Here is a 25,801-nt window from a genome sequence, read left to right as displayed (position 1 = left end):
TGAGATATAATTTGTCAGATATAAGTATTGCTACCCCAGCTTTTTTTTCAGTTCCATTTGCCTGGAAAACCTTTTTCCATCCCTTCACCCTCAGTCTGTGTGCGTCTTTTTTTCTGAGGTGGGTTTCTTGTAGACAGCAGATATATGGGTCATGTTTTCTTATCCAATCCATTACCCTATGTCTTTTGATTGGGGCATTTAATCCGTTTACATTTAAAGTTATTATTGATAGGTACTTATTTGTCGCCATTCCTATTCTTTACACCTGTGTTCCTTCTTCGCTTCCTATTTCTTTTTTTTTTTTTTTATTTACAGCAGACCCTTTAGCATTTCTTGCATTGCTGGTTTGGTGGTAATAAATTCCCTTAGTCCTTTTTTGTCTGTGAAGCTCCTGATTTCACCTTCAATTTTGATTGACAGCCTTGCTGGGTACAGTATTCTTGGATTCAGACCCTTCCTTTGCATGACTTTGTATATTTCATTCCATTCCCTTCTGGCCTGATGAGTTTCTGTTGAGAAATCAGTTGCTAGTCTGATGGGGGTTCCTTTGTATGTAACTTTCTGTCTCTCTCTGGCTGCTTTTAAGATTCTTACTTTATCGTTGGTGTTTGCCAATTTAATTATAATGTGCCTTGGCGTCGGTCTTTTGGGGTTCATTTTGCTTGGGACTCTGTGAGCTTCTTGGATTTGTGTGGGTTTTTTCTTTTCTATATCAGGGAAATTTTCTGTCATTATTTCTTCAAATAGGTTTTCTATTCCTTGCTCAGCTTCCTTTCCTTCTGGAACCCCTATTATGCGGATGTTGTTTTGTTTCGTGTTGTCCCAAAGTTCCCTTAGGCTCTCCTCCTGCCTTTTAATTTTTTTTTCTAGAAGTTGCTCTACTTGGGTATTTTTTCCCATCTTGTCTTCTAGCTCACTGATGCGGTCCTCTGCTTCTTCTAGTCTACTCTTGATGCTTTCCATTGAGTTCTTTACAGCAGCGATGTCATTTTTCATTTCTTCTTGGTTCTTCTTCATTTCCTCTTGGTTCTTGCTCATATTGTCAAATTTGTCTTCCATTCTTTTCAGCCACCTTATGACCATTTCTCTGAATTCTTTTTCTGGAAGGTTGCTTGCTTCCATTTCGTTTACTTCCTTTTCTGGTGATGCCTGCTTTTCTTTCATATGCGGGCTGTGTCTTTGTCTCCCCATGGTCTCTCTTCTCTGGGTGTCTGGTTATGTAGTTCTCTCTCTCCTGCGTCGATTTAAAGGCACAAAATACAGCACTACCAGGTACAACACACAAGGCACTGAACAGAAATGTATTCACGATATTAATAACCTCCAATAAAGGTGACCACCAGAGAAAGGCAAATTAGGGGATAGTAGAGAAAGAAGAAGAGGAAAAAGAAATAAAGAAGAAGAAGAAAAAAAAGGGGTGTCAAAATGAAATTGGGAAAAGGGAAAAAAAGAAGAAAAAAAAGTAAGAGAGACAAGAAAGAGACTAAGAGAGAAAGGGAAACAGACTATATATATTGGGGATAAAACTCCAATAGAACAATCACTTATCCCAGCAAATGCCAGCAACAAGTACCTGGGGATTAATACAAACTACAACACCAACTAATATTGAGTGAGGCAAGGGAAAACAGAAGCACTAAACAAACAAAAAAACAAACAAAAGAAGAATAAGCAAAACAATCTCACAAAAAAGCATAAAAATTCAATATAATCTACATTCAAACGAACAACAACAAAAGGACAGAGAGAAAAACAATTTTTGGATAATTAAGACAGCGAAGAGAGAGGTGTGTATGGACTTGGAGCAGGGGATTGGAGATTAGATATATAAGTAGGGTGAAATTTTAAAAGGGGGTAAACAGAAAGAATAGGGAAAATCTAAAGCAGGAAAGGGGTAAGATAAACAGGACACTGAAAAGGGAAAAGTGAGGAAGAGAGTGATGGCATAAAGGTAGATTTGAGATAGAGTAAAATGATGCTAAAGGAAAGATAAAAATAGAATGTAGCACATTAATCCCAAAACAAAATGAAGAGAAAATAAAATGACACTTAAAAAAAAAAAAAAGATAAAATTGCAGTAGTAATAATACGGATTGAAAATAAAAATGTAATAATTAAAAAGGTAAAATCAAGTGAGGAAAAAAATTAGTTTCTTGAGTAAAAGATGCAAAAAATGAAAATAAAAAAATAAAAAATAAAAATAAAATGTGGAGTAGTGAAGGTCATTCACTTCCTCTGTTGTTCTGTTTGGCACGCCTGTTTCTCAGTCCAGACAGTATTGCAGTTCCCTGCGTTCCACTGCTCTTCAGTGATGTAAGCCAGTCCTGATTTTAAGCAGGCGGTGTGTCTTAATTCGTATTCCTTTATTTTTGATTACACAAGAGTCAATTTGTGATTCAGCCCCTGGGTGGCAGTGTTTCTGGATTGACTTCCGGGTTTATCTATGGCCTCTCTAGGGAGTGTTAGAGCCTTCTTTCCCTGTGGCACTCACTACCGGTTTGTGGGAGTGGGCAGCCTCAGAGCTGACTCTCCGATGGTCACTCCCTGCTCCGATCCCCAGGTTCCAGAAAAACAACTTTCCCCTGCAGTCTCCCAGGGTGTCCCCAACTGGGTGATCCTATGTATTGGGCTTAGTAATCAGAAGCAAGAATTTCAAGAGGAAAAAGCCCAAGTGTGCGCACTCCGTGGCTGCTCGTAAGTCTAGCACACCCCTGAAATTCTTAGGGTGTCCCTGCACTTCAGATCAAAATGGGCTGCTTTTTAGAGAGCCCTTCTGTTAGCAGCTCTGAGGACCCCCTTCCACATTCACAGATCACGCCAGCCCCAGCAGCCACCGATTTTTCTAGGCACAGACTTCCCTGGTCCTCCAGCTCCCGCAAAACGCGCGTTCCTCTCTCGCGCTGGGACCAGAGACCTCACCTTATCCCAGGCGAAATCTGACCTTTCCGTGGTGGAGTGTAGAGCTCCTCTGAACCCGTGTGTTTGCGCCAATTGGGGAGCGTTGTTCTGGGGCTCGCAGCTGTTCCGTGGGTGCCGCAGTTGTGGATTCTCAGGCTTCCGATAAGCTCCACTTTCCGGTTCCAGATGGCGGCAACTCCGCGTCCAAGCCCGCAGCTCCGGGAGGGGACCCAGCCGCAGTGGGAGCTGCCAGGTCAGGGGAACCCCGTCTAGCAGTCTCCCACCTTCTTCTGGAGTTCAGCTGTCCCCCAACTTGCCAACAAACACTCCTCGTGCGACCCTCAGCTGTTCTTTCTTTCTGCTCCGGGACAAGGCTCGGAACACGTCTGTCTATTCCGCCGCCATTTTTCTCCTCTCCCTTCCTTGTTTTTCTAGATGCCAGTTAGCTTTATTTAGAAAAAAAAAAATTTTTTTTTTACCACAAAGTAAAATTCTTTCCAGTCTTAAGTTGGCAAGCAAGTGATTATATTATAAAATGTGATAAGCAAAGTGATGTTGAATCTCTTCACCTTCTTCAGAATTCAATAGGTTTTTATTATATCTCCTCCCAGATTTTACCTTTTCAGATTTGAGTCCAAAATTAAACTCTAAAATAGCTTCCAGAATAGTCTTTTGACATCTTTCTTCTCTCATTTTGGAGTTTGCTTCGTTATTCTCTCTCTCGCTCAAGCAGACTGGAGTTTTCTGTTGCTTTATTTAGGACAGACTATGGCTGCCCCATAGCTTCGAAGTTTACACTCTTCAGGAATTGGAGAGATAGAGGTTACTCCCAATTCCAATAGCAAATATCTGAGAGGAAAGCAGACTGTTTCAGAGTGGGTGGGGTTGTCTCCCTTGGTCTGATCGGTGATATGGGACCTCACAGCATAAACCAACCTACCTTGCGATGAAAGGATCTTGCCTGGGATGGGAGTGGGCAGAGTTGTTGGCTGAAAGGCTAAGAAGACATCTCAAAGTATGTTTTCCATCTAAGAAAATCCCCCAAAGAGAGGGACAGCGGAAGCAGTGGGCCAGCCATGACTGGGTGCTGAGTGAGAAAACAAAGGGTGACACTCCCTACCAGAGACACTATTAGACAAACAAGATCTCAGAAAGTTTAGAACACAAGTGCTTTTTCTGAAAAACAGCAACTATAGGTTATGCCCTAGCAAAGCCGAAAATGAACCTATAATATAGGATATAGGAGTGGAATCCACCCAGGATGGCCATGGGCAGATATCGGTTGCATGGTTCTGCAACAGACCAAAGAAGATTTCGTTTAGAATGTCAAAGGGCTCCTTGGAGCAAGTCTCTGAGAAGCCAGTTGGCAACATTGCCTGGCGTTGTTCTATTCAGAACCTGGGAGTACAACTAGGATACGTAAATTGATGTGGTGAAGGCCTATGAATTTTGTGATCAACAAGAAGAAAGAAGGTCAACTTAAAGTACCAGAAGAAGACAAAAGTTATATGAAAACTTTTGTGGTCCAAGTATTTTTAAAACTTTGACATGACTTTAGCAATATTTAAAAAACTCTAGATATAAGGATGGCTTGGACTCAAATTCTGAAACTGAAGAGGAACATATCTGTATGTTTTTATTTGGTTAATTTTTAAAAATAAAGAAAAGCACCAGTTAGTAATTTTTTCTGACACCCTCTTTTTAAACTTATGGGGAGTATATATTTTCAAAGATTCTTAGGACTGAGGTTCTGTTTTTACTACCAAACAGCACCTCCTTCTTGATACCAATTACTTCGGTATTTTTTGCTCAAAACACTTCACTATTACACCAAATAGATAAGGTTTTTCCTAACACTGACAGCCAATTCTTTACCCTTCCAGACACCAGCTAGGTGTCCTACAATTTAACTCAATTCCAACACTAACTGTCTGGAGTTACACAGACCCCACAGGTAAGGACTCGGTCCCATGAGACTGCTTCTGCTTCAGACACTGATTCCAGGTCTGGGCCACCCATACTTCTGACCGACTGGCTATAAATTGGGGGTTCCCACGACCACCTCCTTGGGTTCAATAATATGCTAGAATGATTCACAGAACTCAGGAAAGCACTTTACTAGTACTTACTAACACTGGTTTATTTTAAAGGTTATAACTCAGGGACAGCCAAGTGGGAGAGATGCATAGGGCGAGGAAGGGCCACCTGGAGCTCTCCTGCCCTTTTCTGGGTGTGCGACCCTCCCAGCAGCTCAAAATTTTCACCAACCTGAAAGCCCTCGAAACCCTATTGTGTAGGGTATTTATGGAGGTTTCATCACACAGGAATGATTGATGCGATCATTGCCCAATGCTGATCAACTCAGTCTCCAGCCATCTCTCCTCTCAAGTGGTTGGGAGGATGGGGATGAAAATTTCAACCCTCTACTACAAGGCTGGTCTTTCTGGTGACTAGCCCGCAAACTCTTTAGGGTCCCCAGCCACCAGTCATCTTATTAGCATCATTTATCAATTTGGAGATTCCAAGGGTCTTAGAAACTCTTGTATCAGGATCTGGGGGTTAAGAACAAATATTACAACAAAAGATGCTCCTCTCACCCCATCACTCAGAAAATTACAAGGCTTGCCCTAGCCGGTTTGGCTCAGTGGATAGAGCATCGGCCTAAAGACTGAAGTGGTCCTTGATTCAATTCCTGTCATGGGCACATGCTTGGATTGTGGACTCGTTCCCCAGCAGGGGGCCTGCCTGAGGCAGTCGATCAATGATTCTCTCTCATCATTGATGTTTCTACCTTTCTCTCCCTCTCCTTTTCTCTCTGAAATCAATAAAAATACATTTTTTAAAAAAAGAAAATTATAAGGGTTTTGGGAGCACTGTGTCAGGAAACAAGAACAAAGACCAAATATATATGTTTTATTATATCACAATGTCACATTAGGACATCCAGTTTAAAATGGCAGATCAACCGCATGTGTTTATCCATGCCCAGGTTTCAGGCTCTATGCCCAGGGGTGTACAGGAGGCAACCAATCAAAGATTCTCTTTCATCATTGATGTTTCCATCTCTCTATCCCTCTCTCTGAAGTCACTAAAAACATATTTTTTAAAAAGTGACAGTAAAGGGATCAGAAGACAAGAGACAAGGAAGCAGAGATTTCAAAAAATCTTTGGGAAATGGAAAGCTCCTGAAGTGGTGGCCATAGGGAAGAACAACCTAAATGCCTGCGGGGGTGTCGGGGACATTGATGAGGACCTGTCTGGTTGGCCTGCAGCACCCAGGAAAGGCCCCAGACAAGGGGGAGAAACCCTCCATAGCTGGCAATGCGGTCCTTCCCCATCTGGTTATTTTCAGAGAAGGCCACCAGTCAATAAAGGGTTCAGGCCCACAATGGTTCCAAAGGCCACTTTAGTGTCTCAAGCCTAAATATGACACTGAGGGGCCTTCAACATGGAAGCCAACAGCTGGGGAGAGGAACTTAGAGGAAACAGAGACCACGCAGAGAGGAGGAAAAACTTCAAACACAAGACAAGAGCCAGTATCCTGTTCTTTTAAAGATCTTTAAAAAGGGTGCTGGAGCGAGGAAGAGGAGGTGTGGAACAGAGGATGCCATGGAAAAGGAGTCATGAGAGAATAAGAAAGCCTATCGGGAAATTAGACAGAAGGATTATGTAGACAAAACGGTGGAAGTGTAGAGAAAGGTGAAGATTAGAGTCCAGGCTGTTCCATCCACGCTGTTCACTGTTCAACCTACATGAATCCTAGGAAGGTAGAATAGAGAAGAGGATGGGGAAATAAAATAAATAACAGTATTTTTTAAATTCCCAGAAATTAAGAACACAAATCTTCAGATAGAAATGCCCATTGAATATCTAACTAATAAGTAAAAAAGGAACCATTTTCTCAAGAAGTTTTAACATAACTAAAAACAAAGAAAAATCCTAAATATTTCTAGAAAGAAAAAAAAGCCATATGAAAAGATTTGGAATCAGAAATAAATTTCTTTAACACAGAAGAGAGAAGGGTGAAAGCCTTGAAAATTTGGAAGAAAAGTTATTTTCAACCTGGCGTTCTCTCAAACAAGATCCAAAAGTTTACCTCCTATGTACGCTTTCTTAGGATGTTACCTGAGAATGTGTTTCTACCAAAAAAGAAGCAAAGCCAGAAAAAGACATGGGATCTAGGAAACAGAGCTCCTTCCAGGAGAGATGGGGAGAGGATACCCCAAGCCATGGCCACGTATCAGGCCCAGACTGAAGCAAGAGGGAGAGGGAGTGAGGGAGAGGTCTCCAGAGGTAAAACAAAGAACCGCGGATAGACGTCTCACAGCCTGGTTGGAGTACTTGGAAATTTAGCCGTACATAGGAAACTAATCAAATGAAAACACAAAGTAGTTATTGACTTCAGGAAAGACAACATGTACAAGAAGAGACATAATCATTTTACAGACTAGACTCAGCAGTGAACCATATTTCACTGTCAAAAGAAATGACTAGAAATACAGATCATGCATTTAGAAATTAGGTCAAAAGGAGGATATGTAACGCATGGGGGAGAGAAGTATATATGGGGAGATCAAAAAACATCTAAATCTTTAACTCCCATAAAAGACAGTTTTGGATAATGTGTTAAATTAATAAACCAAGAAATAGCTGTATAGGAATATAATTTTTAAGTATGGAAATACAAATGTGAATCAGCACAAAAGCATTGAAAGTGACTGCCAGGGAACAGGTAGGGTTAGGGAAGGGAACAGCTATTTTTCGTTAGAAATACTTCGATACTAGTACAAGCAAAATTTTTAGAGTACTTATACAAACTTGATATTTAAAAAAATGATTTAAAATCAACAAATGACACGTGCTGGTGAGGATATGGAGAAAAGGGAACCCTAGTACACTGCTGGTGGGAATGCACACTGGTGCAGCCATTATGGAAAACAGTATGGAGTTTCCTCAAAAAATTAATTATGGAACTGCCATTTGACCCAGTGATCCCACTTCTAGGAATATATCCTAAGAAACCCAAAGCACCAATCAGAAAGAATGTATTCACCCCCATGTACATAGCAGCACAATTTACAATAGTTAAGATCTGGAAACAGCCCAAGTGCCCATCAGTAGATGAGTGAATAAAAAAGCTGTGGTACATTTACACCATGGAATACTATGCAGCAGTAAAAAAGAAGGATCTCTTACCCTATGAGCAGCATGGAGGGACCTGGAGAGTATCATGCTAAGTGAAATAAGTCAGTCAGAGAAAGACAAATATCACATGATCTCACTCATATGTGGAATCTAATGAATAAAATAAACTGATGAACAGAGTGGATCTAGAGACATGGAAGCATGGAGGGAAGGCGGGGGAGGGTGGGTGGGAGGTAATCAACCAAAGACCTTGTATGCACATATACATAACCCATGGACACAGACAATAGGGTCGTAAAGGCCTGGGGTGGGGGGTGAGGGTGGGCTGGAGGGGGTCAATGGAGGAGAAAAGGGGACATATGTAATACTTTCAACAATAAAGAATTATTTTAAAAAATGGTTTAAAAAGAGATTTTAAGGACTAATATCGCTTGTTTTGAGGAAATTTTAAAATAAGTTTTAGCAATTCTGCAATTTTTAAGTAAAATTATATTTCTTTTAAATTTAGTAAGTATATAGAATTACTGGTATATGCATAAATATACACGTGGCTGCTAAATATCCGTCTCTCCTTCCCCTCTGGTACTTAATTTAGATCATAAGGGGGCTTCTTCCCATGCATTCTCCAATCCAGGCATCTACCAAGTCGTTGCTCCATTGAACACACCATCTTGCCTGCCACTCCCAGCAACTCTGAGGTCCTCTTTCCTCCACTGCTGGTCACCATCGGGAGTCCGTGGACTGTCTTTGCAGGAGAATACTGTTGCTGCCACACATCAAGGGACACCACACATTTCTTTAGTTGGAATACCACTGCACAAAATTATCTTGATTTATTAAATTTTAATGTTAGGATCAAGGGTAAAAGAGATGTGGGCTGTTATTAACACAGAAAAATAACCAGGGGAGATGAGGATGTAGAGAAATGGAAACCCTTGTGCACTGCTGGTGGGAATGTAAAATGGTGTAGCTGCTGTGGGCAACAGTTTGGTGGTTTCTTAAAAAAAAGTAAACATAGGAAAAAAAGTAAACATGATATTACCTTATGATCAAGCAATTTCACTTCTGGGCATACCCCCAAAAGAATTGAAACAGAGACTCAAAGAGATATTTGTACACCCATGTTTATAGCAGCATTGTTCACAGTAGCCAAAGGTGTAAACAGCTCAAGTGTCCATAAACAGATGACTGGATGAACAAAATGTGACATGTACATGCAATGGAATATTATTCAGCCTTAGAAAGGAATGAAATTCTGATAGATGCTGCAACATGAGAGTGAAATAAGCCAGACTCAAAGGAATAAATACTGTATGATTCCATTTATGTGAGTGATTTAGACTAGGCAAATTCATAGATTTAGAAAGTAGAACAGAGGTCATCAGGAGCTGGGGGGAGGAGCAATGGGGAGTTAGTGGTTGATGGAGACAGAGTTTCTGTTGGGATGTTGAAAAAGTTCTGGAGATGGATAGTGATGATGGTTGTATAACATTGTAAATGTACTAATGCCACTGAACTGTGTATCTAATGTCATATATTTTTATTACAACTTTAAAAGAAGAAATGTAAGACGAGAACTTTTCCTGGAGGGGGTGGTTCCCATTGTAGGTGTTCTCTCATTTCTAATCTTCCCCACTGCTTTCAAGAGTCTTCTTTGTGGAATACCCCCTTTCTTCAGTCTCCAGCAGTGCAAATTGCCACTCACTTTGGGTAAACTTCACTCCCTATCTACTCACCTTGCTGCTGCCCCAGAATCTACTTCCCACCCTGTCAGTCAGCTATGCTGCATAACAAAAATCTCAGTGGCATACAGCAACAGATGCCTCTTCTCTCTTAGTGTTTGCAAAGGAGCAAGAGTTTGATTGGTCAACCATAATATTGATGGTGATCCAGTCAAGGTACAGAACATTTCTATTATCTAAAGATCCTCAAGGTGCTCTATTATGGTCACACACACTTCTTTCCCACTCTCACCCCTTCCTTAATTTCTGACAACCACTATTATGTTCCCTATTTCTATGATTATGTCATTTCAAGAACATTATAAAAATGTAATCATGGAGCATGACACCTTTTGGGATTGGCGCTTTTTTTTTTTTTCCATTCAGCATACTTCTTTGGAGATTAATCTTGATTGATGCATGTGCCAATAATTTGTTCAGCATCTTGGATCTATAAATTTATGTCTCTTGTTGAATTTGGGAAGTTTTCAGCTCCATCCTCTTTCTTTTATCTTTCTCAACTTGTGAGCATTAGTGTAGTGTTGACAAGAAGGTATAAAACCTGGTCCTTTAACTGTTGCAAGGTTGGCTTCTGAAATGGAGAGATCCCTGGGTGAACAATTTTGGTCACATCCTCTAATCACCAGGGGCCTTGGTTTCCTTTTCTGTTTTTCTTCATAGGGTTGTTTTCATTTTAATTTTATTATTTATAAGAGTTGACATTCAATATTATTTTATATTAGTTTCAAGTGTATAGAATAATGATTAAACATTTACATAATTTATGAAGTGATCCCCCCTTAAGTCTAGTATCCACCTGGCACCATCCATAGTTATTACAGTATTATTAACTATATTTCCTACACTATACTTTACATACAGTGACTATTTTATAACTATCAATTTGTATTTCTTAATCCCTTCAAATTTTTCACCCAGCCCCCATACTCCCCTCCCATCTGGCAGCTATCAGTTTGTTCTCTGTATCCATGAGTCTGTTTCTGTTTTGTTTGGTCATTTATTTTGTTCATTATATTCCATACATAAGTGAAATCACATGGTATTTGTCTTTTTCTGTCTTTATTCACTCAGCACAATACTCTCTCAGTATCATTTTGTTCTCTGCATCCATGAATCTGTGTCTGTTTTGTTTTTTCATTTATTTTGTTCTTTATATTCTACATAGAAGTGAAATCTTATATGGTATTTGTCTTTGTCTTATTTGACTCAGCACAGTACCCTCTGGATCCATGCATGCTGTTGCAATAGTAAGATTTCATTCTGTTTTTATGGCTGAGTCATATTCATATAACATCTTTACCCAATTGTCTACTGATGGGCACTTAGGTTGCTTGCATATCTTGGCTATCTAATATAATCCTATATAATAAAGAGGTAATTTGCAAATTGACCAGCACTCCAATACACAAGATGGCCACCCCCGTGTGGTCAAAGATGGCCGCCCCATGTGGACACAAGATGGCTGCCACAAGATGGCCAGCAGGGGAGGGCAGTTGGGAGGGACCAGGCCTGCAGGGGAGGGCAGTTAGGGGTGACCAGGCCTGCAGGGGAGGGCAGTTGGGGGTGACCAGGCCTGCAGGGGAGGACAGTTGAGGGGGATCCATGCCAGCAGGGGAGGGCAGTTGGGGGCAACCAGGCTGGCAAGAGAGGGCAGTTAGGGGTGACCGAGCCAGCAGGGGAAGGCATTTGAGGGAGACTGCAGGGTGCAGGGAGGGCAGTTGGAGAGGGTGCAGGCTGGGCTGAGGACACACACCCCCTCCCCCTGTGCACAAATTTTGTGCACTGGGTCTCTAGTTGTAAATAATGCTGCAATAAACATAGGGGTGCATATATCCTTTTGAAACAGTGTTTTGGATTTATTCAGATAAATATCCAGAAGTGGAATTGCTGGGTCATAAGGTAGTTCTATTTTTAATTTTTTGAGGAACCCCTGTACTGTTTTCCACCATGGCTGCACCAATTTGCAAGCTCACCAACAAGGCATGAGCGTTCCCTTTACTCCAAATCCTCACAGACACTTGTTGTTTGTTGATTTATTGATGATAGCCATTCTGACAGGTGTGAGGTTTTAATTTTCATTGTGTTTTTAATTTGCATTTCTCTGATGATTCGTCTCATCTGTATGTCTCTCTTTAGAGAAATATCTATTCAGGTCTTTTGCCCATTTTTAAATAAGTTTGTTTGGGGGTATTAAAATGTATTAGTTCTTTATAAATTTTGGATTTTAACTCTTTATCAGGTGTATCATTGGTAATTATCTTCTCCCAGTTGGTAGGTTCTCTTTTCATTTTGTTGATGGTTTCCTTTGCTGTGCAAAACCTTTTCAGTTTGATATAGTCCCATTTGTTTATTTTCTCTTTTGTTTCCCTTGCCCAAGGAGATATATCAGAAAAAATGTTGCTATGAGAGATGTCTGAGATTTGACCGCCTATGTTTATTTTTTTCTAGGAGTTTTATGGTTTCCAGTCTTACATTTAAATCTTTAATCTGTTTAAGTTTATTTTTGTATATAGTGTAAGAAGGTAGTCTAGTTTCATTTTTTTGCATGTATTTGTCCAATTTTCCCAACACTATTTATTGAATAGACTGTCTTTACTCCATTGTATGTTCTTTCCTCCTTTGCATTGACCATATTAATTGACCATATAGGTGTGGGTTCATTTCTGAGCTCTCTAATCTGTATGTCTGTTTTTATACCAGTACCATGCTGTTTTGATGACTATGGCCTAGTAGTATAGTTTGATAACAGGTAGTGTGGTACCTCCAATTTTGTTCTTTCTCAATATTGCTGTGGCTGTTTGGGGTCTTTTGTGGTTCCATATAAATTTTAGGATTATTTGTTTGAGTTCTGTGAAACATACCATTGATATCTTGATAGGAATTGCACTTAATCTACAGATTGCTTTGGGTAGTATAGACATTTTACTGATGTTAATTTTTCCTATCATGAGCCCAATATAAACTTTTATTCATTTGTATTTTCTTCAGTTTCTTTCCTCAATGTCTTAAAATTTTCTGAGTATGCGTCTTTTACCTCTTTGGTTAAATTTAATCCTAGGTATTTTATTTTTTTATACAATTGTAAATAAGATTGTTTTTTAAATTTCTCTTTCTGATAGTTTGTTATTGGTGTGTAAAAATGGAACCAATTTTGGATTATTACTTTTGTATTCTGCTACTTTACTGAACTCATCAGTTTTAATAGGTTTTTGGTAGAGACTTTAGGCTTTTTTCTATATAGTTCCATACCATCTGCAAATAATGACAATTTACTTCTTCCTTTCCAGTTTAGATGCTCTTTATTTCTTTTTCTTGTCTGATTGCTATGGCTAGGACTTTTAATACTATCCTATATAATAATAGAGGAATATGCAAATTTTCCATTGCTCTGTAATGTCACGACCGATTGCAGGAGGCTGCCTGGGCGTGCGCAGTGGGGTGTTGCTCTGGAGATGGGGCGTTAGTGGGGAGGTGCCCAGAGGAGGCTGGACCATCCTGTGGTGGGGAGGGTGGAGGTGAGAGCCCATAGTGCCCCCCTCACCAGTCCTTCGCCACCCACCGCTCGCACTCAGAGTGCCCCACCACCCACCTGCCAGGGGAAGGAGCACAGCACAGCAGGCGGGAGGCTTCCACAGTCTCCTCTGGAGCCATGACCGGTTGGAGCCGCCACATTGCTCCGGAGACAGAGCGGAATGGGGGAGGTGCCCGGAGAAGGCAGGACCAGCCCGAGGCGACTCGAGGGACTGAGGGCAGGGCATGAAGCAGCCAGAGAAGGCCAGAGGGGTTGGGGGCTGGGCCAGGTGCACTGCAGCTCTGTGTGGAGAGGTTTGGGTGTCAAGGCAGGGCGGGGCCTCGCGATTTCGCACGCTGGGCTCCTAGTGTTTAATAAAAGTGGTGAAAATGAATATTCTTGTCTTGTTCCTGATCTTAAGGGAAACACTTTTAGCTCTTCACCATTAAATATGGTGTCATATATAACCTTTATTATGTTGAAGTATGTTCTCTCTATTTCCACTTTGCTGAGAGTTTTATAGGGTTTTATTTTGTTTTGAGAATTGAATAAGCCAATGTATGTGAAAGGAATCTGTAATATTATAATTGTATACTCTGTAAAAAGTAAAGAGGGAGTTTGCTTTGGCTATCTGTTTAGTTGTTCATTCATTCACATATTTTTTAAGTCTTAGGTACAAATTAAAGAATGAAGCCTTGCTTTGAAAATTCACTCTAGGAAGAGCTAGGAAGCCAGGACTGTGTGACAATTTTTCCTCGGCCCTCCTGTTCAACTCTTCCCTGCAGTCAGCTTTCAAAACTTGAAAAATAAACACAGCTGGAGTGGAAGGCATGAAGTCCTACAGAATAATAGTGAGGTGCCCAGAGAGCAAATAGCTTGTTGGGCTGGAAGCCTTTATAAATTTAAGGGCAAGATTTGCAGCGGACAAGCTGCAACTTGTTATGAACTCCTTCCTAGAAGTGACTGCCTGTACCTCACTATGGACTAGGAGCTTCCTGTGGGCAGGGCTTTGTCTCCCTGAATTTGAGTCTCATTATCTAGCACCATTCTTGCTCACTGTAAGTCCTTATGGGGTAGAACTAACTTAGCTGCAATGATGAGCATTCTTGGTTTTGGACTTGCAGGTTGGAGCCCTCCCTGGACTGTGCGATGTGCTGCGGGTGCTGTGGGAGGAGCGGGACAAGTGCCTGCAAGAACTCTCTGGAGAGAGGACAGGAGACCGTGGCACGGAGCCGCCAGCCCCAGGTGCGTAGCCCACCTTAGTCCACTCCTGACATGGATCATGTCCGGTCCTACTGTGTCAGGGGAAGCTGGTCCTCTGGACCAGGATGGGGAATGTAGGGGCTGGGCCAGCTGTATTCATTCAGGTAATCAGCTCGTGATCCGTGTATGCACACCCAAAAAGCCAGATTATCACCATTCTTTCTTTCTCTGGGCTTGTGCACACAGCCAAGGTTTTTGTACCATTAACTTCTGCATGATTACTTCACCAAGTTTGTAAGAATTTCTTGTCAATGCAGTGTACCTCTCGTCCATTCTCTCACCTCCAACGCTAGTTTGATGAATGAGGTAGTCAGAATGGCAGGGTGGGGTTAGAAAAACCTGGGGTCTCTGGTGTGCGACCATGGACAAATTATTTAACCATCTGGGCCACAGATTTCTGGTCTATAAAGTGGTTGTCTACTTCAGAATTATAATGATACATGAGAGAAAATATGTTAAATATTATCAATTTAAATATTAATTCTTATTACTAATCAAGACTTTAAATATTATTAATTTGATATTTAAATGTTAATTTTATTTCTAGTCCCTTCCTTAACATATCTTCTTTGCTTTCCCTCATCGAAGGGCAAGGAAGGGTTGCATTAAGAAAACAATCCATTTTATTCAAATAAAAACTTGTACACATGTGTTCATAGTAACACTAGTTACAATAGCCTAGAGATAGAAACAATCCAAGTGTCTGTCAGCTGATGAATGATAAACAAAATGCGTGGATGTCCAATGGCATATTATTGGGTCTTAAAAAGTAATGAAGTACTGATACATACTATGGCATGGATGAATATTAAAACATGTTAAGTAAAGAAGCAAGTTATAAAAGATCATGTATTATATGTTTCTATTTATATGATATGTCAACTTTAGGCAAATCTTTAGAGACAGAAATCAGACTTACATTTAAATATTTAATCCATTTTAAGCTTATTCTTGTGTATGATGTAAGTTGGTAGTCTAGTTTCATTTTTTTGCGTGTACCTGTCTAATTTTCCCAACACCATTTATTGAAGAGATTGTCTTTATTCCATTGTTTGCCCTGCCTCCTTTGTCAAATATTAATTGACCATAAAGGTGTCAGTTTATTTCTGGGCTCTCTGTTCTGTTCCATTGATTTATATGCCTGCTCTAGTGTCAATAGCAGGCTATTTTGATTACGGTGGCTTTGTAGTATAGTTTGATATCTGATATTGTGATTTCTCCAACTTTGTTCTTCTTTCTCAAGATTGTTGAGGCTATTTGGGGTCTTTTTTATTCCATATAATATTTTTTTGTACATCTGTGAAATATACCATTGGTATTTTGATAGGAATTGCACTGAATCTATAGATTGATTTGGGTAGTATGGACATTTTAATGATGTTAATTCTTCCAATCCATGAACACAGTATATATCTCCACATATTTGTATCATCCTCAGTTTCTTTCCTCAATATCCTATAATTTTCCAAGTACAGGTCTTTTACCTCCTTGATTAAATTTATTCCTAGGTACTTTATTCTTTGATGTTGCAATACTAAATGGGATTATTTTCTTAATTTCTCTTTCTGATAGTTCATTATTGGTGTATAAAAATACCACGGATTTCTGAATATTATTTTTTTATCCTGCTACTGTGCCAAATTCATTTATTAGACCTAGGGATTTTTAGGAGTTTCTATGTACAATGTCATGTTATCTGTGAATAATGACAGTTTTCTTCCTCCTTTCCAATTTGGATGCCTTTTATGTCTTCTTTTTGTCTGATTGCTATGGCTAGTACTTCCAGTTCTATGCTGAATACAAGTGGTGAAAGAGGACATTCCTGTCTTGTTCCTGATCTTAAGGGGAATGCTTTTAGATTTTGCCCATTGAATATGATGTTGGCTGTGGGTTTGTCATATATGGATTTTATTATGTTGAGGTATGATCCCTCTATCCCCACATTGCTGAGAGTTTTTATCATAAACTATGGGCCCAGTGCATGAATTCATGCACCTTGAAAGGAACTGTGGGCCGCGAGGCTGTGGTGGGCACAGGGGTGGGTCTCAGCCCATCCTCCGTGCCCCCTCCCAGCCCCTCTCACTGTAGCCTCCAGTTCCCTGTCTGCTGGCAGCCCCCCTCCCACTGCCACTCCCATGTGCTGATGGCGCCAATCCTGCTCACACTGGCTGATGGTGTGGAGAGATTGGGGCCAGCGCCAGCAGCAGGTATGAGTGGGGCCGGCGCCGTCAGCAGGGTGTGAGCAGTGGCTGCTGCCCTGATCAGTCACTGCTCACACCCACTGATGGCACTGAGTGATTGGGACCAGTGCTGGGCAATGGTAATGGGTGCGAGTGGTGGCTCAGGCACAGGCTGCGGGTGCAAACAGGGCCGGTGCCGGCAGTGGGTGTGAGCAGCGGCTCCAGTGCTGGCAGCGGGTGTGAGTGGGGCCATTGCTGGCAGTGGGTGCAAGAGGCGGCTGCCGGCCCCGATCGCCCCTCAGGAGCAGGGGGAGGTGGAGAAGCCCTGAGGGATGATTAGGGCCAGCAGCAGGTGCGAGCGGGGCCAGGTAAGAGCACCAGGTAGGACCATGGCCCAGGAGCAAATAATTTTCAGTAACCACCAGAGGCTCTCTCCGATGACAGGGTCTTGTGCCCTGCCTTGGTCTGGAGCCCCTGCTCACCTGCTCCACCATCCCGCTGCGGCCGACCATGTTCTGCATGCACCTCCTGTTGGTCAGTGCACATCATAGCGACTGGTTGTTTGGTTGTTCTGCCATTCAGTCTATACCATTTGCATGTTAAGGTTTTATATATATAGACTAGAGGCCCGGTGCATGAAAATTCATGCACTGGAGGGGGGTCCCTCAGCCCGACCTGCCCCCCTCACAGTCTGGGAGCCCTCAGGGGCAGGAGGCGACCCAGTGATCAGGCGAAGGTGATGCCCCATCACACCTCTGCTGCTGCCACTGCAGGCAGTGCAAGCCTCAGCCATCCCTGGTTACCTGAGCCTTGGGTGGCCCTCGGCGGCTGGGCAGCCAACATCTGAGGCTTGCCTGCACCTCAGGCCAGCCCTGGGCGGCTGGGGGGCTGAGAGGAGTGGGGGACTCCGGAGGCAGGTGTGCGGAGCAGCTGGGCCTGCCTGGGGGCAGGACCAGCCTTGCCACATGCCTGACGCCTCAGCAGGGCTGAGGGGACTGGGCGCCGCCATCTTGTGGCTGTGGGCGCCGCCATCTTTGAGGGAGGGACAGTCAATTAGCATATTCCCTCCTTATTGGCTGTGTGCACCGCCATCTTTGAGGGCGGAGCAGTCAATTAGCATATTCCCTCCTTATTGGCTGTGGGTGCCGCCATCTTTGAGGGTGGGGCATTCAATTAGCATATGCCCTCCTTATTGGCTGTGGGCGCCTCCATCTTTGCAACGGCATGAGGGTCAATTAGCATATTCCCTCTTTATTAGATAGGATGGGTTTTAATTAAATGCTTTTTTTTCATTTATTGACAAAATCGTGATTTTTATTTTTAATTTGTTTATGTGATGTATCATGCTTATTGATTTGCAAATATTGCACCAACCTTGCATTTCTGGAACAAATTCCACTTGATCATGTTATATGATCTTTTTAATGTATAATGTATAATGCTTTGCTAATATTTTGTTGAAGATTTTAGCATCTATGTTCATTAGGGATGTTGGCCTAAACTTTTCTTTCTTTGTAGTGTCTTTATCTGGTTTTGGAATTGGGATAATGCTGGCATTGTAAAAAGAGCTTAGAATTCTTCCATCCTCTTGAATTTTTTGGAATAGTTTGAGAAAGATAGGTGTTAGTTTTTCTTTGACTGTTTGGTAAAATTAACCCATGAAGCCATCTGGTCCAGGACTTTTGTTGCTGGAAATTTTTGACTAGTCCTTGGATTTCAATTCTCTTGGGTATATACCAAGAAGTAGAATTGCTGGAATAATATCATAATTCTGTTTTTAAATTTTTAAGGAACCACCATACTTTTTCCATAGTGGCTGCACCATTTTACATTTTCACCAATCGTGCACAAAGGTTCTAATGTCTCCAGATCTTCATCAACACCTGTTACTTTTTCTGTTTATTTGTTTTTTATAGTAGTCATCTTAATGGGTGTGTGACATAGTATCTCATTGTGGTTTTGACCTGCATTTCCCTAATGCTTAGTGATGTTGAGCATTTTTTATGTGCTGTTGGCTATTTGCATATCTTCTTTAAATAAATGTCTATTCAAGTCCTTTGCCCATTTTTAAGTAGGGTTGTTTAGTTTTTTGTTGAGTTGTAGGAGTTCTTTATATATTCTGGATATTAGCCCCTTGTAAAATATATGATTCACAAATAATTTCTCATATTGTGTAGATTGCCTTTTTACTATGTTGAGTGTGTCCTTTGTTTCACAGAAGTTTTTAAGTTTGACATCGTCCAATGTACCTGTTTTTACTTTCATTGTCTGTTCTTTTGGTGGTGTTATATCCAAGAAAGCATTGCCACATCCAAGCTCATTAAGATCTCTCCCTATGTTTTCTTTTAAGAATTTTGTAGTTTTAGCTCTTACAGGTTCTTGGTCCATTTTGAGTAAATTTTTGTATATGGTGTAAGGTAAGAGTCCAACTTCATTCTTTTGCAAGTGGATATCTAGTTTTTCCAGCACCATTTATTGAAAGACTATACTTTTCCATTGAATAGTTTTGGCAAATCTGTCAAAATTCATTTGACCATATGTGAGGGTCTGTCTATTTCTTGGCCTTCTTTTCTATTCCATAGGTCTTCATGTCTCCCTTCATGCCAATACCACACTATTTCGAATACTGTGGCTTTAGTAAGTTTTGAAATCAGAAAATGTGAGATTCCAACTTTGTTATTTTTTTCAAGATTGTTTTGGCTATTTCCAGGTCCCTTGAAATTCCATAAAAATTTTAAGGTGAATTTTTCTATTTCTGTAAATAATATTAAATAAATACTAAATGAATAAATATTAAGTAAAATATTTCTGTCATTGGGATTTTGATAGAGATTGCTAAATCTGTCAATCACTTTGGGTAGTATTGACATATCTAGCAATATTCAGTCATCAAATCTGTAAGGCCAGATGTCTTTACATTTATTTCATCTTCTTTCAGCAACATTTTATAATATTCACCTGGATTAGTTTGTTCCCAAGTATTTTATTCTTTTAGAAACTATTATAAGTTGGAATTGTTGCATTTTTTAAATGTTGTTTCACATTGTTTTCACTCCTCAATAGATTTTATGTATTTCTCATGCTTCTTCACACATTGGTTCATCTGGTTCTGAAAAGTTATTCAGTGTCATCTTGATCAGCCAACCATCTTCATAACAAGGTTTATTGACAAGCCCGAGATTTTCTGCATGAGCTTCATTAATCTCAGTTACTTCTGATAAAGGAGAATGGAGGAGTTCACTACCAGCTTTCACACTTTCCAAAGCACCAAACTCATCTTGTTTATTCAATTATGTCCCAATTTCAGGCAGACTTCAGGAAACAACATTTCCCAAAGCTTTCTGTGCAAAAATTGCTGTTCCACTGTTCCAGTACTATTTTCTGTTGCTATCCATTTATGTTTCTCTGTGAATTTACCCACCTATAGCAGACTGGGGCCAGTGGACAGCATCCAGATGGTGCTCGCCCTCAGGACCCAGGGCTGGTGGGCAGGAGCAGCAGGCCACAACCTGCACACTCCACGCTGCTTGCAGCACTTTGTTTGCAGCACTTTGTTAGCTGGAGTGTGGGAGTCACTGCACAACTCCTTGGCCACCCCAGCCATTGGGGGTGGAGGTGAGTTGGCTCCTTGAATCTTTTTTTTAGTTTCCTTTTTAGGTTGTTTCTCGTTAGTGTATAGAAATGCAACTGATTTTTGTATGTGGATTTGGTATCTATCCTGCAACTTTGCTGAATCCATGAATTAGTTCTAACAATTTCTTTTGTAAAATATTTACATATTCTACATATAAGATCATGCCATCTGCAGACAGAGGTAATTTTACTTCTTTCCTTCCAATTTGGATGCCTTTTATTTCTTCTTCTTGCCTAATTTCTATAGCTAGTACTTCCAGTACTTCCAGAATACAAGTGCTCAAAACAGGCATTCTTGTCTTGTTCCTGATCTTACAGGAAAAACTTTCAGTCTTTTACCGCTGAGTATGATGTTTGCTCTGGGCTTTTCATATGTGGCCTATATTGTGTTGAGATAGATTTCTTCTATTCCTAGCTTAAGTTTTGTTTGTTTTTCTTTTTATCATGAAAAGGTATTGAATCTTGTCAAATGCTTTCTCTGCATCAACTGAGATGATCATGTGGCTTTTGTCTTTCATTCTGTTAATATGGTGTACTAGAAGCCCAGCAAGAGAAATCACGCAGCCCCGCCCACACACGCACGCCTTGCTGTGCTCACAGCCCCACCCACCTGCGCCTGTCTTTAGTCGTTATGGCGTTAGGGCCACTGGATTTTTACAATATAGATTACATTGAATTATTTTCATATGCTGAATCACTCTTACATTGCAGGAATACTTTCCAATTCAATTCAGTTTTCTAGTATTTTGTTGAGGATTTTTGTATCAGTGTTTATTAGTGATATTGGTCTGTAGTTTTCTTGTAGAGTCTGTGTGGCTTTGGTATGGAGTAATACTGGTCTCATAGAGTGATTCTGAGAGTGTTTTCTCCTTTTCAGTGTTTTGGAATAGTTTGAGGAGGATTTGTGCTAATAATTCTTTAAATGTTTGGTAGAGTTCATCAGTGAAGTCATCTGGGCTTTTCTTTGTTGGAAGATTTTTGTTGTTACAGGTTCAACTTCCTTACTGATTAGTGGTCTGCTCAGATTCTCTATTTGTTCATGCTTCCATCTTGGTAAATTGTGTGTTTCTAGGAATTTATCCATTTTGACTAGGTTGTCCAGTTTGTTGGTATATAGGCCACACATATCTTTGCAATACTCTTCTCTCCAAGTCATGACCTTTGTCCTTCAAATTCTCGAGCTGTTGGTTGCCCAGTTTCTCATTGTCCACCATGGCCAGTCTGATGACTCCTTCCTTGGCTCCAATAACAGCACTGTGCCAGCACTTCTAAGAACTTGGTCACTGTGCCCACTGTGCGGCTGATTCCTTCCTCCTTTCACCTGCCTCTGCAAAGCCTTATCCTCTACCTGCTGTCTTGCTTCAACAGCTCAGGTGAAGACTACTGCCTGACCGGAATGTGTTGTGGGCTGAAAGGGAGAAAGAGCTCTGATCTCTTATGTGAATTTTACTTCAATTTTTAAAAAGAAAGAAAGAGGAAGAGGAGGGGAGAGAAGGGGTTCAGCCCTTTAAATTATACAGACTGTGTGATCTTGAACAAGTTGCTTGATGTCTCTGGACCTCATCTATTTTATGGGGTTAGTGTGAAATTAAAAGCATTCATTCAAAAAATATTTAGTGCTTACTCTTATGAGGTAAGTATAGTGAAAATAAAGGATACAATGATGAGAAAAAAGGAACATAGACTCAGCTCTTATCACTTAGGAATGTATTTACTGCCTATGACAGATTAGCTTTGTCAAACAGGAGCTGATTTTTTGCACTTTACAAAAATCCAGAAGTGGTGCAAAGTTCCAGGATGTCATCAGATTCCAGATTCCTTCTGTCCTTCTGCTTAATGTGTGGCATTTGCCTAATGGCAGATGATGGCTGCTATACCTCCAGAGAGGAGAGGAGAGCACCTGTTTTTTTCTGACAGGAAGAAGAAGGTACAAGAAGGAAGGGTGAGATATACTAGAAACCAAACTTTCCTAAAGCTCTCCAGGTGACTTTTGTTTACACTTCATCATCCAGAACTGGACTGCATGGCCACCTCTATTCAACCGAGGCTGAAGACTGACATTGTTAGCTGTGCATGTGGCCACCTTGAATGAGGTCTTGTTCTTTTAGTGAGAAAGGAGAATGGGCAATGGACCATCTCTGCCTCAGCCACTGTAACTCTGGTGAGGTAGACATTGGAACACAACCTGGGGATGTGAGCTGAAAAGGCAGCAGGACCATAGCACAGAGGACCTTATTGAACATGTGGAGGACTTTTATCATGATCCTAAGAGCAATGGAAAGACCTGGCAAGTCTTAAAGGGGAGTGATGTGGAAGGTGCATTGGAGGACAGGAGTAAAATCAAAGAGACCCACTGTGAGATCTGCACAATATATAATGGTCACTGGGGCTAGAAAGACTGTATTCCTTTGAATTACACAGAAGCAGACCCTGAGAGAAGGATTCAAATATGAGTAACTTGGTTTCCAGCCATGATAGCAGCATAGGTAAATACTATACTCGCCTCCTTCCACAACCACATCAGAATTATAACTAAACTACAAAAAAACCATCATGCAGAACCCCCTGAAGTCTAGCTGAACAGAAATGCTGAAAGTAAGGATATACAGAAAAAGCCATGTTAAGACTGGTCAGAGGGTGGAGATGCAGAATGGGCTGGTCCCATACACATGTGTGGTGGATAAAAATTTGGAGGGATATCTCAATTTTGAAGGTCCCCCTGAGGAGCCAGGGTCCTAGCCCCACAACAGATTCCCCAGCCCAGGGTACCAATGCTGGGAAGAGAAGTTCCCATAACTTCTGGAAGTAAAAAACAGCAGGAATTGTAGCTGAGTGAGGTAGAAGGCTACTGGAGTCCCAGACATTCCTCTTAAAGGGCCCACACATGGGTCTTTGGATTCACTCTCTCTGAGTTCCAGTGCTGGGGCAACAACTCAAAGGTGCCAGAGATATACCAGGAGGAACTGAAGTGTCTGGCATGAGGGTACGAGCTGAGGGGCAGCTTTCTCCCAGATGGCAGAGGCCATTGTTCCTTTGCTGAGCCCACACCCTGCAGTATAGGCCAGTGCCATATCTGAGTCTCCATCAACCTGGCTAACACTATTCACCCCACCCTAGAGATTCCCCGAGACCCTGCCCCACCTAACTTGTAGGCCCACCCAGGCCACTTGCAGTGACTTTTCTTTATAAATGGCCTGTCTTGGCTCATGCTGCAGACTTTCCTAAAATCTCTCAAAAGTTCACAAACTCTAAACAAGCAGCATCTGGCCTTGGCATGCTCTCCACCTCTTGCTAAGTAGCCTCGAGCCTGGCACTAGCAGCAGCCAGCCTCAATTCACAGCTTAGCTTTTCTCAGGCACCTCCAAGCCCAGCACAAGCGGCAATTATCTGCAGATCACTTTGTAGCTCAGACTGAGTGGCCCTGGGCAGTTGATGATCTTGGCCTGCAGCTCCCACAAGAAGCAACATATCTGGTGGCCAGCTTTAGAGCACCACCCAACCACATCCACAAACCACACACCCAAAGGACAAACTTGGCAGCCACCAGAGTCTTGATAAAGAGAATCCTGCTCTGTAGGGTCAGCTTCTGCACAACAGCTATAGTCACAACCAGTTCTCATAACCAATCAACCTGAGGGTCAATCTCCCATTGAAGTGCCAACAGCAACCAAGGCTGAACTACAACAGGAGAGCACACACTACCCAAACAAGGAACATACTTGGAGCACCTAGTTCAGGGAGACTGTACCACTGGGCCCCATAGGACACCTACTACAGAAGACCACTCTACCAAGACCTGGCAATGTAGCAGTTCTACCTAATACATAGAAACAAACAGAGAAGGCCATAATAAGGAGACAAAGAAATACGTCCCCAATGAAAGAACAGAATAAAATTCCAGAAAAAGAACAAAACGAAGTGGAGACCAGCAATCTACCAGATGCAGAGTTCAAACACTTACTAGTTGTAAGAATACTCAATGATCTTAGTGAGAACTTCAACAAAAAGATAGGAAACATAAAAATGGAGGTAGAAAACAGAAAGAAGGTCAGAAATGAATATAATAACTAAAATGAAGAATACATTAGAGGAAATTTATTGGGTAGTAGATTAAATGAAGCAAAGGATTGAATCAGCAACTTGGAAGATAAGAAAGCAGAAAGCACCCAAACAGAACAGCAAAAAGAGAAAAAAAATTTTCAAAATAAGGATAGTTTAAGGGGCCTCTGGGAAAATGTCAAGTGTACCTATATTCGTATCATAGGAGTACCAGAAGGAGAAGGGAAAGAACAAGGAATTGAAAACTTATTTGAAAAAATAATAACAGAAAACTTCCCTAACCTGAAGAAGGAAATACACATACAAGTCCAGGAAATGCAGAGAGTCCCAAACAATATGAACCTAAGGAGGCTCACACCAAGACACATAATAATTAAAATGCCAAAGGTTAAAGACTAAGAGAGAATTTTAAAAGCAGCAAGAGAAAGAGATACCTACACGGGAGCTCCCATAAGTCTGTCAACTAATTTCTCAACAAACCAGAAGGGAATGGAAAGAAATATTCAGTGATTGAAAGCAAGGACCTACAACTAAGATTTCTCTACTTAGCAAGGCTATCATTCAGAGTCAAAGGACAGATAAAGAGCTTCCCAGACAAGAAAAAGCTAAAGGAGTTCATCAGCATCAAACCAATATTACATGAAATGTTAAAGGGACTACTAGAAGGAGGAGGAGGAGAAGGAGGAGGAGGAGGAGGAGGAGAAAAAGAAATATAAAAAATATAAATAATAATTTGGCAATGACTACATATCTATCAACAATTATTTTAAATGTAAATGAATTAAATGCTCCAACAAAAGACATGGGTTTCTGAATGGATAAGAAAACAAGACCGATACATATGCTGTCTATAAGAGACTCACTTCAGATTGAAAGACACACACAGACTGAAAGTAATGGGATGGAAAAAATATATTTCATGAAAATGGAAACAAACAAAGAAAAAAGCTGGGGTGGCAATACTTATACCAGACAGAATAGACTTTAAAACAAAGGCTATAACAAGAGACAAAAAAGAATCTAGCAACCCCACTTCTGGGTATTTTCCCAAAGAAACCCAAAACACTAAGTAAAAAAAGACATATACATCCATATGTTCATTGCAGCATTATTTACAGTAACTAAATGTGTAAGTAACCCAAGTGTCCATCAATAGATAAATGGATAAAGAAGTGGTGATATATACAGTGGAATGTGATTTAACCATAAAAAAGAATGAAATCGTGCCATCTGCAATACCATGGAAGAACCTAGAGGGTATTGTGCTAAGTGAAAAAAGTCAGACAGAAAGACAGATGCCAGATGATTTCACATATATGTGGAATCTAAAAAACAAAATAAACAAACAAGCAAAACAGAAACAAATTATA

General features: G+C 41.0%; 1 protein-coding gene across 3 annotated transcripts in view; it reads left to right on the top strand.

Moving 5' to 3' along the window:
- SCTR (secretin receptor) overlaps positions 1–25,801 on the top strand; it is a 95,321-nt gene that overhangs the window by 11,030 nt on the left and 58,490 nt on the right. For all 3 annotated transcript variants that reach the window (XR_013960658.1, XM_080669460.1, XM_080669459.1), the window contains exon 2: positions 14,421–14,541. Coding sequence is in view for 2 of the 3 variants with exons in the window: in XM_080669460.1 (XP_080525586.1) it covers positions 14,421–14,541 (121 nt within the window). In the remaining variant the exon portion in view is untranslated. The remainder of the gene's footprint in view (positions 1–14,420; positions 14,542–25,801) is intronic.

This window comes from Plecotus auritus, assembly GCF_963455305.1.
Source record: "Plecotus auritus genome assembly, chromosome: 5".
In the NCBI taxonomy this organism is placed as follows: Eukaryota; Metazoa; Chordata; class Mammalia; order Chiroptera; family Vespertilionidae; genus Plecotus; species Plecotus auritus.
The sequence above is the reverse complement of the archived record's forward strand: the minus strand, read 5'-3'. Positions and strand labels throughout refer to the sequence as shown.